At 40.9% G+C, this 13537-nt stretch overlaps 1 protein-coding gene across 2 annotated transcripts in view; it reads right to left on the bottom strand.

Annotated features, from left to right (window-relative positions):
* Nucleotides 1–1652: 1652 nt before the first annotated feature.
* The window catches only part of TGFBR3 (transforming growth factor beta receptor 3), a 206181-nt gene continuing 194296 nt past the window's right edge, over nt 1653–13537 (bottom strand). For both annotated transcript variants that reach the window (XM_001098281.4, XM_015144723.3), the window contains exon 17: nt 1653–5142. In XM_001098281.4, coding sequence (XP_001098281.3) covers nt 5024–5142 — 119 coding nt within the window. In that variant the 3' untranslated portion in view covers nt 1653–5023. The remainder of the gene's footprint in view (nt 5143–13537) is intronic.

The following is a 13537-nucleotide window of genomic DNA, read 5'->3' as shown; positions in this document are numbered from 1 at the left end:
GCATGATCTCAGCTCACTGCAACCTCCACCTCCTGGGTTCAAAGATTCTCCTGCCTCAGCCTTCTGAGTAGCTGGGATTACAGATACATGCCACCCCAACCCGCTAATTTTTGTATTATTAGTAGAGACAGGGTTCCACTATGTTCGCCAGGCTGGTCTCGAACTCCTTACCTCAAGTGATCTGTCCACCTTGGTCTCCCAAAGCACTGGGATTACAGGCATGAGACACTGCGCTGGGCCATAATCTAATCTTATTTAATGACACGGACATGTTGATATGAATTAAGGAAACATCCGGGAACACATACACTAAATCGGTATTCTTATATTCAAGTTGGAGGATTACGGAGGCCTTTTCATTGCTGCATGTCTGTATTCTTTGCATTCATTTTATACGTATATATTGTTTGAACAAGAAATAATTTTTTCTTACAAAAAGCCTATGGACTCCCACCAAAAACAACAGCCGAGACACATCTGCAATAAAATCCTACATGCAATTCCGGCCACTTCACAGACTCTCTGAAGCCCATTTATTAATCACCCAGGTTTTTCCTCCAGTAGACACAAGGAGAGTTTGATGGCAAACAAAATTCATTGACCTGCCAATTCCTCCCACATATCCTAAGAGGAGCTGGTTGCACGGGGCACCGTAGCTGTGAAATGCAGCTCACGCTATTCCTGCTCTGAGGGTACCCACCTGTGTAAAATGTGAGGGATGGGCTGCTGGCCTTGACGCCAAATCATCTAAGTCACTAAAAATCTCAAAAGGGGAGTGTGGTCTATAAATGCATATTCAATGCTGTAATGTAATATTTGATATTGAACGAGAACTTTTTTCATTACAAATTTGTCTGGGGGTGAGGATGCCAAATAGAACTGAGCTCTGGAGAGGTGAGAGAAGTAGCTGGGAAGGCAGGCAGATTAGCCTCCTCGGAACCACGCTTAGGAATCTGCACTTTAGCCTGAAGGCAAATTGGGGAATTACTTAAAGGCCTCAAAATGGAGTCTTTTTAGGATTACTTTGGCTGCATGGTGGAGAAAGAATTGAAGGGAGCAAAATGGAAAGTTGGCATACTAGTTAGGAGGCTGCTGCAATGACTCAAGAGACAATGGCCCTTGAGCAGTGTGCAACAACAGCCGGAGTAGGAATAAGTCAGTGGTTTGAAGAAAGAGACATTTTAGAGGTAGAATAACACTTGGACTTATTGATTTGGTTAGAGGGGAGCCAAAGAGGCTGTAAATTCCCAGGTTTCTGGCTTGGACAACTGGAAGACGGTGGTACCATCTGGAGATATGGAATGCTGGAAGCAGCACTGGGGTATTTGAAGGGGCTAAAAATAGTAGACCTTAAACACGTATTATTTTTCTTTCTTTGACTCTGGGAGATTGACAGAAGGCCCAGGAATGGTTTCCAGGGCTAGACACCCACTTCCAAGTCCCCTGCCACGTTTCTCTGAGAAGAGCGACAGCTCCCACTGCACTCTTCTTATAGTCCGTATGCCCTTCCCTCTGCTCTGCACCTCAGCCTTTCTCCTCCCTCTTCCTCATCAACACAGTTGGAGCAGACAATACATTCAGAAGAAAGTCACAGTGAAAAAAGTTACATCAGCCTGAGGGTAGAATTTAATGATGACAAGACAAGACACATATTAATAATTGATATATATCTTTTTATTATGCACAGATAAAAGACTTAAAACTGTGGTTATCAAAACTATACATCTAAGCATCTTCACAAAATAGCTGACACACTGAACAGAGAAAAGAATACAATAGGGGTGTTCAAACTGGCCACAGGGATTTTAAGGGTACTCTTTTTACCCTCATAGATGATAAAAACCAGCAACAAAATCAGGCTCATTCAGGAAAAACCAGAAGAGAGAAGTATTGTATTTGGAAACTGATAATAGTCCTTTTTAGAAAAACATCTGTCAGTTTCATGAACCACCCCAGATAAAACAAACATGAAAAAAATCACATAGGATTCACCCAACAAAATGTGCTCTGTTAACACAACCAGCAGTACAATCATTCGAACCATGAGGTAGTTACAGTACAAAAAGACTGGCACGCGTGTGAGCACCCCACACACACACACAATCATGCCCACTAAGAACACACGCAAGAAATGGATTTACAATCTTATTCCAAGATAAGGAAAAAACCATTTTTTTTTTTTTTGTTTAGAAAATGCTATAGAAACAGTTTAGACAGAAGAAATCTCTGGCTTTTTAAAATACAGAGTAACAGCTGGTAAACACCACATGGTGAAAAGCTATAGCGTATTATACAGACAATCTGCCTTGGAGTTTAGGGCATTTCAACAACAGCTTCAGCATCAAACAAACAAAACAAAATGGCCTCTGCAAATTAAGGGTGTAGCCTGCAGAAATAACAAAAGACTGCAGATAGAAGAGTTCAGCTGAAATACAACAATACTTTTAAAGAAACTTGTAGAACATGTTATAAAAGTAGAGCTTGTACTTTGTATTAAAACTGTAAAGTGTGAAGCAATTAGAAATACGGCAATGAGAAGCTAGGGAGAAAATACCTTATTTTTTTAATGTTCATTTTTTAGAAACATTTCAGAAATACTTAACAACATTCACTCTCCCAATATGAGATTAGGTTTTATTGACACAGATTTCTTGATCTGGAGAATACTTCTGACAATGAGACCCAAACAAATAAAAGGTGATTTTTTTCCTCTCTCTCTCTTTTAAAAAAATCTTTTGGTTTGCATCTATAAATTTGTAAATTAATTTTAAATTATTTATAAAATCATTGGCAATGTAGCATCTCTCTTAAAAATATATATTTAAATATATTACAGAAGGTTTTAACTCTGCCCTTCTAAGACATCGATCTTTTAATATCTCCTAATAGCTAATTTTCTTTTTAACAAGATGGAAAGGGTTTTTTAAAAAAGCAAAGGACTGATCAAAAGAATTCACAGTAGCTGAAATTAAACATTTCATATGGAGTAACTTAAATTTATCTAAAACACTTAAATATATCTTTATACACAGATTTTGTAGTAAAATATAGCTATAAGTGACTTAAAGACTCTAGTCTTCTTTGAAGACATCTTTAAACTTTTTTATACATAGAATATGCTAAAACAATACATTCCACTGAAGGTTAGGCAAAGCGCATTATTTTCAAACACAGGTAGCGTAATCTAGGTCCTCTACTCTGATACCCTTTTGTTAAAAAAAAAAAATTAAAGGAAAAAAATTCTCTAAACTCATGTCTTCTTCCTTTGTATATGGAAATCTGGAAACTTTTCAGTAGATCAATGTAGATAGCCTGGAAATCTCAGCCCTAAAGTAATCTGTTTTGGTTAAAATTTTCCTTATTGAATGTCTATATCTATTAGGTTAGTCAGATTATTACTCAACGATTTGGTAAAAATGATTGTCAATTTCCACATACTTGTTTCCCGTGTAGACATTGCCCTAAGGTTTTAAGCTTCATCAGCATTTCCTACTGAGGTTCCATTCACAGACAACCAGGCATAACTTCCTTATTTTAAGGGCAGTGGGATTTGCTTAAGAATATTTTGGGGGCAGAATCTAACTTGTTCTACTTATGGAATTCTAAGTTGTTTGGGGGAATTCTGGAAAAAGAATAATTTGCAATGAAGCTATCTTCAGCAGTAAAATAATTTAGCATGATAATTTCCCTCTGGCATTCTCTCTCGCTTTTTTTTTTTTTTTTTTTTTTTTTTTAAACATAGAGGTATCACTGAGCTTATTTTAGCTGCAAAGTGGCATCTTATTATTCCATTTAATGAAATTCCCCTCAAGCCCTTTTTGAGTTTGGGATATATTTAAGGCAAGAGAAGTAAGGCAATCCAAATACGTGCCCTTTTCCAATCTCAGCACTGTCTTGGTGGAATTGGCAACACTATTCGGATAACCAACTGGAGACCAACAGGATTTGCCATACATTTGCATCTTGCTAGAGTTTGGTTTTTATAAAAGGGCCTATTTTTTTTTTTTTAAGTTGACATGTTTTGAGTGGAAACACTCACCCTAGCAAATATACTTAAGAATAAGTTGCAACTCTAAAAGCATAAGGACATTTTCAAATTTTCTCCAGCTGAGAAAATGAATGTGCCAGATGACATATTATATACTTGTACTTGCATACACATAGAAATATATCACTGTGCAAATTTCTCCTTGATTTTATAACTGAATTTCACCTCAATTTATACATTAATTTGTCAGAAGAAAATATTAGGAATGGGCACAAATCTGTGGTTCCTGATTTTGGTCGTTTTCAATTTCTGTAGGCTTGTAAGAAATACAACATTTGCATTAAGACATTTTGCAGTGGTGTATGCAAGTATGGGAAGAAACAGGAAGCAGATAAGGTCATTAGCATTGGTTTTGGCCCAGGGCATAAGAAAGGAATGTTGCCTTGACACTTGTCAGGGTGCAGTCCCTGAGGGCAGCACCCATCAAGGGACACATCAGACCCCACAGGGTGTGGCAGCAAAGTCAGAAGCGTGCATCCAGACGAAGGTGCGAATTAGACAGGAGGAACGCTTAGAAAGCCTCAAAGCCATTTCTTGTTTTACATCTTGGTTCAGATATAAAGAATCTTTGGCCGCATCTCCTCACTGGTTCTACTATCTGGCTATTAACCCTTTACCAACTCCTTGAGTCTGGGTAAAACTCAGGGCCCCAAATTATATGTTCTCACCTGGACAAAGCAGCATTTTAAAAACTGGCATGTGTTTCACATTGAAAACCCCCAAGCCTGTGAGGGGCTGGTGGAGAAGACCACCATTTTAGCTTTCTCACATGAATTCTAGTGTGGTACAGAAGCCCAGGGTCATGTTTATATTAGCCCTGGGTGTGGGGTGAATACAATGGGTGATCTTTATACTGAAATTCATTCTGTCTTTACAAGGGAACCAAAATCCAGCCCTCTGAGTCTGGACATGAGGCTCAGTCATTGGTCCTGCCCTTGGCAGTAGCTGGGCTGGGCTGGGCTGGGCTGGGTTGGGCTAGGCCGTGCTGCTGCTGGAGCAAGGCGTGCTCTGCGTGCTGCCGATGCTGTGGGCAGCACTGCTGTTTTCCGAGGCTGGCGGAGAGGTGGGGACTTGCTGCCTTCCTGCGGTCTCCCCTGCAGTTAATAAAGAAAAGGTAGAGTCAGAGAAAGACGCGTATTATGTATGTGCATTCCTGAAAAGACCATTTATTCCGCATTTGCCATTTTAACCGATGTTTTTCTCAACCAGGGACAGAAGCAACTAGACTAGATCCTAGATGGCTGGAATACCTTCTAAAACAAGGTTTTGCTATTTGTTGTTTTATTTTTAAAACATCATGAATAGGAAAAAGACGACAGCTGACTGACAGGCAGCTCTAGTGGCTAAGACCTCTGACAGTTGATGACAAAGTCCCTGAATTTCAGGGTCTACAACCTTTGATGAAAACACCACCACTTGGTCTGTGTGAACTGGCAACTGACCAGCACCTGTATTCAGGAAACACTGTCCGTCTTCTCTCATTAAGATATTGTAGGATTTGGAGGGTGTGACCTTTAAATTGTAGTTAAGAGAACCTTGGAAGTTTGGTAGCCTTGTTCTGAATGCACTTGTTAAAAACGAGTGAAATATAGACTTTGTCCTAGCTACAGTAGAGAGAGCCTTGTGTGCCAAACAGATAAATTACCTGAGAAATTGGGGTGGGGGACAGCTGCTATTGGAAAAACCTTTTGGGGAAGGGGTTTAGCTGTTTGCAAATGGGGACTGCAGTTGCCAGCGAATGGCCTCTCTTCCCCACTGAGGTTCCCTGTGGGGTGCAGTGTGAGTATCTCCTAACACTTTAAGCATCCCACTTTTCATTACATACCCCACTGCATTTTAGTTAAAGCCATTCATCGTGCCAAATGTGCAGTGCTTTGGAGAGGAAGGAAACCTCAAGTCACACACATGGTTTGCATTTAACAGTGCAAAAGGCCCTAGAGTTAGTCTTCTCTTCGGCAAAACTGGCCTCAGTGCAACCCTCAAAAAATGGCTCTAGGTAGGGAAAAGTGATCAGGGCTCTCCAATAAAAAACACTGCATTTACTTTGAAAAGTCAGAGCATAAGCTTCATAAACTTCTTGTAAGCAGCATCCCCTCCTTCAATGTGGGAAACCCCAGAGGGCCAGGCCTGTTGATGAATGAGCCTCCTCTTTCCTGTCATGCTGAAATACACATCTATCAGCCGGAGATAAGCAACCCTCCCAGCTGCTTCATTAAAACAAAACACTCAAGGAAAGGCCCTGCCCTCCAGTGCAGGAACTTGGCCCCATTACTTCCATTCTCTTTCTGGGGCCCCTCAAAAGCCTCTGTGAAAAAAGCAGTTCTGCAAAATGTAGAACTGGCTCATGTCCCTGGGTCTGGTTACAGCTTTTCCTGTCACCCCTTTCATGAACCACACAGTTATACACACTTTTGCATCAACCTCAAAGTATTTATGTGCTTGTTGTAAGTTTGGCCCTTGTTGCACTTCCTCTAATTATCTTTTCTTCTGGGATTGGCGGGATGGATAGGGAACTGGGGTCAATATTCCTGAGAAGCGGAGAAACACTGCCTTTTTTTTTTTTTTTTTTTTTGAGACGGAGTCTCGCTCTGTCCCCCAGGCTGGAATGCAGTGGCGTGATCTTGGCTCACTGCAACCTCCACCTCCCAGGTTCAAGCAATTCTCCTGTCTCAGCCTCCCGAGTAGCTGGGACTACAGGCACGTGCCACTATGCCTGGCTAATTTTTGGTATTTTTAGTAGAGACAGGATTTCACTGTGTTAGCCAGGATGGTATCGATCTCCTGACCTCATGATCTGCCCACCTCGGCCTTCCAAAGTGCTGGGATTACAGGCGTGATTTCACCATGCCCAGCTGAAACACTGCTTTTGACTTTTTTGGAAACCTATGTTTTGGACGCTCCCCAGCACTGCCCTCTACTCTTCGTGTGTGTGTATAACTAAGGGTGGGGAAATTTGCCCCCATGGCAATAACTTTCTGCCAAAAATTCACTTTCCCCAGAGTAGAAGCTTTATTTCTAGAAGGGAATCAAATCTCTTAACTATCCTGATGTCAAAACAAAAACAAAAAACCTCCAGAGACCCAAACAACTCTAGATATGCTTTACGAATTCAACTCCCTTACAAACCACATGTTGGTCCATACCCAGCTAGATCCTCACATAATCAATTAGAAGGACTAAGGTGGCTATGCATGAACCACATTTTAAACTTACATTTTCCTATTTAAATAAGGATACATCTGAAAAGCAGGAGGCAACTCCATCTTTTTCTTCTTTGGCTCACCTGGGCTTTGTCTGCTCAGCCCAATAGCAGGTAAAAAAGTAAGAAGGCCTTGCTTCATCTAGCAATAGGGAGCAAGTTTGCTCCTCCAGGAGTTGCCCTGTGCTTGATTATTCACATTCAGGAAAAGTGCCAGGACTATGCCCTGCCCAGGAAGCCTGAATATCTGCTTTCCGACGTCTATTTGCCAAATATAATTTGTTGCCATGTCAGTTTATTTTCATCAGTGCCTATTAAAGAGACCTTCAACTTCCCGAGCTTTGGAAACTCTTGTTCTGGTGATGCAAAACACTCCAGAGCAAAACCCCAAACAAACAAAGACGCCTCTGCACTCGAGACTGCAGGATACATCTCACCAGCTGGATAAGTCAAGTTAACCCAATATTATATTGACTTTGATCCAATAATGGGCCAAGGTGAATCTGAGAATCTGCTGGGAAATATTGAAAGTCCCCTCTTCAGACCATCCTTTCCACTTCTGTGGCTATTTTCACATGTAAGATGCAAGGTTTCTCAATATAACCATGTTTTAAAAATAACTCTTACCGGCTGGGTGTGGTGGCTCACGCCTGTAATCCCAGCACTTTGGGAGGCCGAGGCGGGCGGATCATGAGGTCAGGAGATCGAGACCACAGTGAAACCCCGTCTCCACTAAATATACAAAAAATTAGCCAGGTGGGGTGGTGGGCACCTGTCGTCCCAGCTACTTGGGAGGCTGAGACAGGAAAATGGCGTGAACCCAGGAGGCGGAGCTTGCAGTGAGCCAAGATCACGCCACTGTACTCCAGCCTGGTGACAGAGTGAGACTCCATCTCAAAAAAACAAAACAAACAAACAAAAAACTCTTACCTTTTGACAGAATTAAGAAAAAGTTTTTTCACTGTCAAATGGAAGTGATGCTACAGAAAAATTCACCATGAGGAAGAAAGTTGAATGTGCAGGTGCTTCTACTTAATGGGCCAACAGAGACCCCCGGGTTTTCTGAGATGGGTCTTTTGGCTGTCTGCTCTCCACTGCAGTGGTCTCTGATTTTGTAGAGCACTAACTTTCTCTAAAACATCCCTTGGGTGACAAATATAACCAGGCTGCTCCTAAAGGAAATGGGCAGGGAGGACCTCGTGGCTAAGCAGACTAGGCCCAATTAACACATCTAAGAAAATCAAGGAGGGCGCCTTGCTCGTAAATAAATATCAAACTTGGCCAGCAGAGGAAATGTATTCAGTCTTCATGCTTTCCTCCTAAAATCTCAAACCACACTGAGGGAACAGAGATTGGAGAGGAGGGAGAGTGAGTAGGGGAGAGAGGAATTTGGTGTCTGACATACTCTCAAGGAGGAGGGTACACTAAGGATAAGGATACTAAGCATTAATTCCGCTCATCTCACAGTTAGCTATGGCTGGGCCTAGATACTGCCAGAGATGCCTTAAGAAATAGAAAAAGCCAGGTGCGGTCACTTACAGTGCCAGCTACTCAGGAGGCTGAAGGGGGAGGATCTCCTGAGGCCAGGAGTTAGAGACTGCAGTGAGCTATGATCTCGCCTGTGAAGAGCCTCTGCACTCCAACCTAGGCAACATAGAGAGACCTGTCTCTACAGGGGGAAAAAAAGAAAAATAGAAAAATAGAAGCAGAAAAAAAAAAAAAAAAAAAACCCCACACCAAAAAAAAAAAAAAAACCATTTCTTAATGGAGAATGTTTTATTTCTTTAGCATGGCATGGAGTTGTCCAGATCTGACTTCCTGCTACCTCTTTGGCATCTATATTACAACTGGATTCTTATTTCTAAGTCTTTCACCATGGCAGGTCCTGGGGAAGAAACTATTCAGGAAAGATGTGAATAGCACTGGAGGACTCTGTGGGGAAACAACAGAAGAGTTAAAAAGAAAGGTGAGGCGAAGCTTGGTATTTAGGGCAAAGGAGACTATTGCAAACACTGTCCATGAGGATTATTACAAAGAGGAGCAGACAGCTGTTCTTTATCTCCCTGGAGGGCAGAACATGAGGAAATGAGTTTAAATGGCAGGAATAGGGATTTAGGTCAGAAAAGAACTTGCTGATTATGAGGATTGGTTAGTTATAGAGGGAATTTATAGAATCTCCTTCTCAGGAGATATTTAACCATAGGATTGAAAACCATATACCTGGGGGTACTTTAGATTTAATATTCCTTGATGCTAGAAAGAAAACAAAGATATTTTCTTCTAGGTCTATGTGTTGCATGCAATTTTGTATTAATTAATGTCTCAGTTTCTTGATATCCTAACTGTAATTAATTCACAAGCTCACTCTTTAAGCAGAGTGAATGATACTACCTTTAATTTAGAGAAGTCTTCAATCACTTTTTATCATTTTCAAATTTCATTCCTCCCCAGTCTCCAAGCGAAAGACTCTTCTTTTGCAGCAAAATTCTCCAGGAGGGGTGAGTTAGATGTTATTAGAAGTCACGGGGAAAAGACTATATCAAGAATTAAAGTTTTTCACAGTGTCCTGCCTACTACTTTCTTTCTATATTCCTGCAGTGTGGCCAACCTGTTTGTATACAGACTTTGGTTTTCTGTGGTATCTTCCTTGCCTCTGTGGCCCCTGAATAGGATGCAAAGTCTGATAATAACTAAGAAGAAGAAGAAAAGCCAGGTGGAGGAGGAAGGCTGTCCCCCATAGCTATCACTACAACCCGAGTCAGAAACTGGACTTGAAGCTGTGGTTTGTTCAATGGCTAGACTTGCTACCTCAGCAGGTGTGTTAGTTGTGTTTCCCTTTAGTCAACAAAGAGATAATCGCTACTTCACAGGGTTATCAGGGTGAGCGTACTTAAAACAAGAAATGCGCAATAAAAGCTTTTTCAACTTTAAGGCTGCTCTGATGTGTAAGCAGAAAAAAAAATCTAAGAGTGGAAGGAACACTGTTTCACACAGCATAATAAAATGCTGAGGTTTTGAATTAGGTGTGCCCGTCCCAACTCATCGGGCAGTTTTCAACAGCCCTCCACAGAACACACCATGTGTTCTTAAAGCAAAAGTCAAGCGCATACCCAAAAGTCCACCCGAGTCAGGTAAGAGGTTTTCTTTAGGAGCAGCTCTAGAGGTGCCAATGTGTTCAGAGGCCTGCGGTTTCTCCAGGTTCCCAAGCGTAGCCCGATGAAAAGAGAAACAGCAAGAAGATAGGCTAAGGTGTGATAAGGTAGGAGGCAAGAGACCAAGTCCCAGGGATCAGACAGATGCAGCTGGAACAGATGGAAATCCCAATGTGACTATGAAGAAGGCAGGCTCCACTCTCTTTTCACTCAAATGCTCATATCATTATTTTATAAAACCATTAAACACAGAGGTTAAGATGAATGCCTTCTGCTTTCCTGGTGTCTGTTTGTGTGTCTTTTTCTCTCAAAAAACAAAGTACCTCCCAGAGCATCTGGCCATTCATACCTTTCCCCCTTCTTCACACCCTCCCCTCAGTTTCCATGAGAGGTTAATAGAAAACTTAATTCTTCAGCTTAGAAACACTTCTTCCTTCTCCAGTGAGACTTCCCTTGTCAGTTCTCCATTTTTCTGACAGAGTTCATCAGGTCATTGCTTTCCTAAAGGTTGGCATGTGTGCCTGTAGCTGGGTTTCTGCTCGAGCCAATCTGCTTATAATCAGTCTGTTTGGTTATTCTCTTCCTCTGAATATATGGGAACTCCACGACAGCAAGGACTTTGTGTTGCTCATGGCTATTTTACCAGTGCCTAGAATAGTGTTGGCATTTAACAACAGCTTAAAAAATCCATTGAATAAGTGAGTGAAAGAACGAATAAATGAGTGAACAAACCAAAAAAATTTAGCTGATACTAAACAGAGGCAAAAAGAAAAACTAAAATACTTGCTAATTAATGTTTATTATCTAATAAGCAGAAGGAAGATAAAAAGATTATGGCTACATGACCTTTGAATTTGTAATAACACAATAGCAAGAGACAAGAAGAGTGAACTCTGAATCAAGAAAGCAAGGTTCCAGTCCTGACTGCTGTGCCTGTGTAACTTTGAGCTGGTCACATCAGTTCTCTGGGCTCAATTTTCTCGCTATATAAAAAGGAAATGTTGATGCAGACTAATAATTTTCCAAGGACTCCCTTTACGAAACTGATTTAAAACAAAAAACAAACAAACAAACAAAAAGCAAGGGTACGACTTTGCATAGAGATAGTGCATTTAAAGTCACTGACTTGCATTCCTTTCCCAAATCTTACCACAATGACAGTAAATGGATTTTTAAAGGCATAAACACATGAGAACAAAGATAACAAAAGTAAAGATAACAACAATAAAATATTGGAAGCTGGTGAGGAAATGAGTGAGTGGCAACTGACTTGGCAGACTCAAGAGAGCTGAAACCTAAGCCAACAGTGGGAAAAACTGAGAAACAACCAATTTATGTCACCGAACCCTTAAAAAACTAAGGGAATGGTGGCATTAGGCACCTCTGGAAACCTCTCTTGAATATATGGCTATAAGCAAGAGGGGTTGGCTGAACTACATGAGAAGCAGAATAGTTTTCTGCATTTCCTCCCTCACTCCACTGCGCTGAGATCTGCCCTTCCTAATCCAGGAAGAAGAGGGGAAGTTTACTCTCTTAAGAGGAGGAAACTGAAGGTTCCAGGAATGATCAACACCAGGCACATTTGAGGGCAACAGTACCACATTCAAAAGGGGGGGACTCAGCAAATATATGTTAATACATATTTTGGCTCACCTGGGCTTCTTTTGCTCAGCCTAAAAAGAGATAAAGCAAGATGGCCTTGCCTCATCTAGCAACAGTGAAACTCTGAATCAAGAAAGTAGGGTTCCTGTCCTGACTGTAACTATGTAACAAATTTGTCTCCTGTAGAAGTTGCCATGCGCTTGATTATTTGCATTTGGGAAAAGTGCCAGGACTATACCCTGGGCAGGAAGTCTGGATATTTGCTTTCTGGTGTCTACTTGCCAAATATAATTTGTTGCCATGTCAGTCTATTTTAATCAATGCCCATTATAAAGGTCTTTCAACAGCCAGTCCTATACCTTTCAAGTAGGAAACAGAAAAACATATTTTATGGAAGCCTGATGAGCTAAAGAGGAAAGATCTGATGATGAGATATCAGGGGTTCATCAATAACATGGCCCAGTCAGATCACCCTAAGGAAGTTCACAATCAATACGTCGCACCCACAGTTTAGCGTTTCCTTATTCTTAAATAATCCTATATTAATATTCTCAGATGATACTGTACCCATGAAACAAGAATAGAACCTTTTTTTTTTAAGGAAAAGAAATTCATAGGAAAAAAGTTATTGGAATTAAAAAATTTGAAGCCAGTATTAAAAACTCAGTAGATAACTGAAAGATAAAGATGAGAAAAACTCCCAGAAAATAAAGAAAGTAGAAAGATGGAAAACAGGGAAGAAAGGAAAATTAAAGGACAAGAGGTTCAACTTTCAAATAAATAAAATGATTTCTAAAATGAGAGAAAACAGAAAAAAGGGGGTGAGAAAAAAAATAAATCATTTTAAAAACTCTTAGCACCGAAAGACAGGAGTTTCTAAACTGAAAGGGCCCAATTATTGACCAGCACAACGTATGAAGATACATCTAACTCAAGAGATATCACTGTAAAATTTCTTCCAGAAAGAAAAACAGGTCATATGCAAAAGGGATCAGGAATCTGCACAGCTCTGAACTTCTCAACAGCAATCCTCAGAGCTAGAAGACAATGAGGAGGGCTTTCAAAAGTCCAAAGGAAAAAGTGTCTATAATCTAACATTCTATACCCTGCCAAACTATCTACCAGGTGTTTCTGTTAAACGAGGATATTTTCAGACATGCAAGGTGTGAAAAACATTTGCCTCCTATGTACACTTTAAACCAGGAACAAGAAAGGCAGGAGATACATGACACAGGACATCCACAACTCAAAAGAGAAGCGAACGGAATGCACAGAATGGTAGTGAAGAAGATCATAGGAAGACAGCAGCGTCCAGAAATGGAGGGAACTGGTTCAGATAGGAGCAAGTCAGAGGCTCCAGGAAAGAGCTGAAGAAAAGGAATCAGTAGAACATTCCATATGTCTCAATGTATTAAAAGGAGATTGAGACAGCTGGCAGGGTCAGCAGAAGAAATAATGATAAATATACAGAAAATTAAGCTAATGACTGAGGCAGGAGAATGGCGTGAACCTGGGAGGCGGAGCTTGCAGTGAGCC

The sequence above is a fragment of the Macaca mulatta genome, chromosome 1 (genome assembly GCF_049350105.2).
Source record: "Macaca mulatta isolate MMU2019108-1 chromosome 1, T2T-MMU8v2.0, whole genome shotgun sequence".
NCBI lineage: Eukaryota > Metazoa > Chordata > Mammalia > Primates > Cercopithecidae > Macaca > Macaca mulatta.
This window is presented reverse-complemented; position numbering and strand designations above follow the sequence as displayed.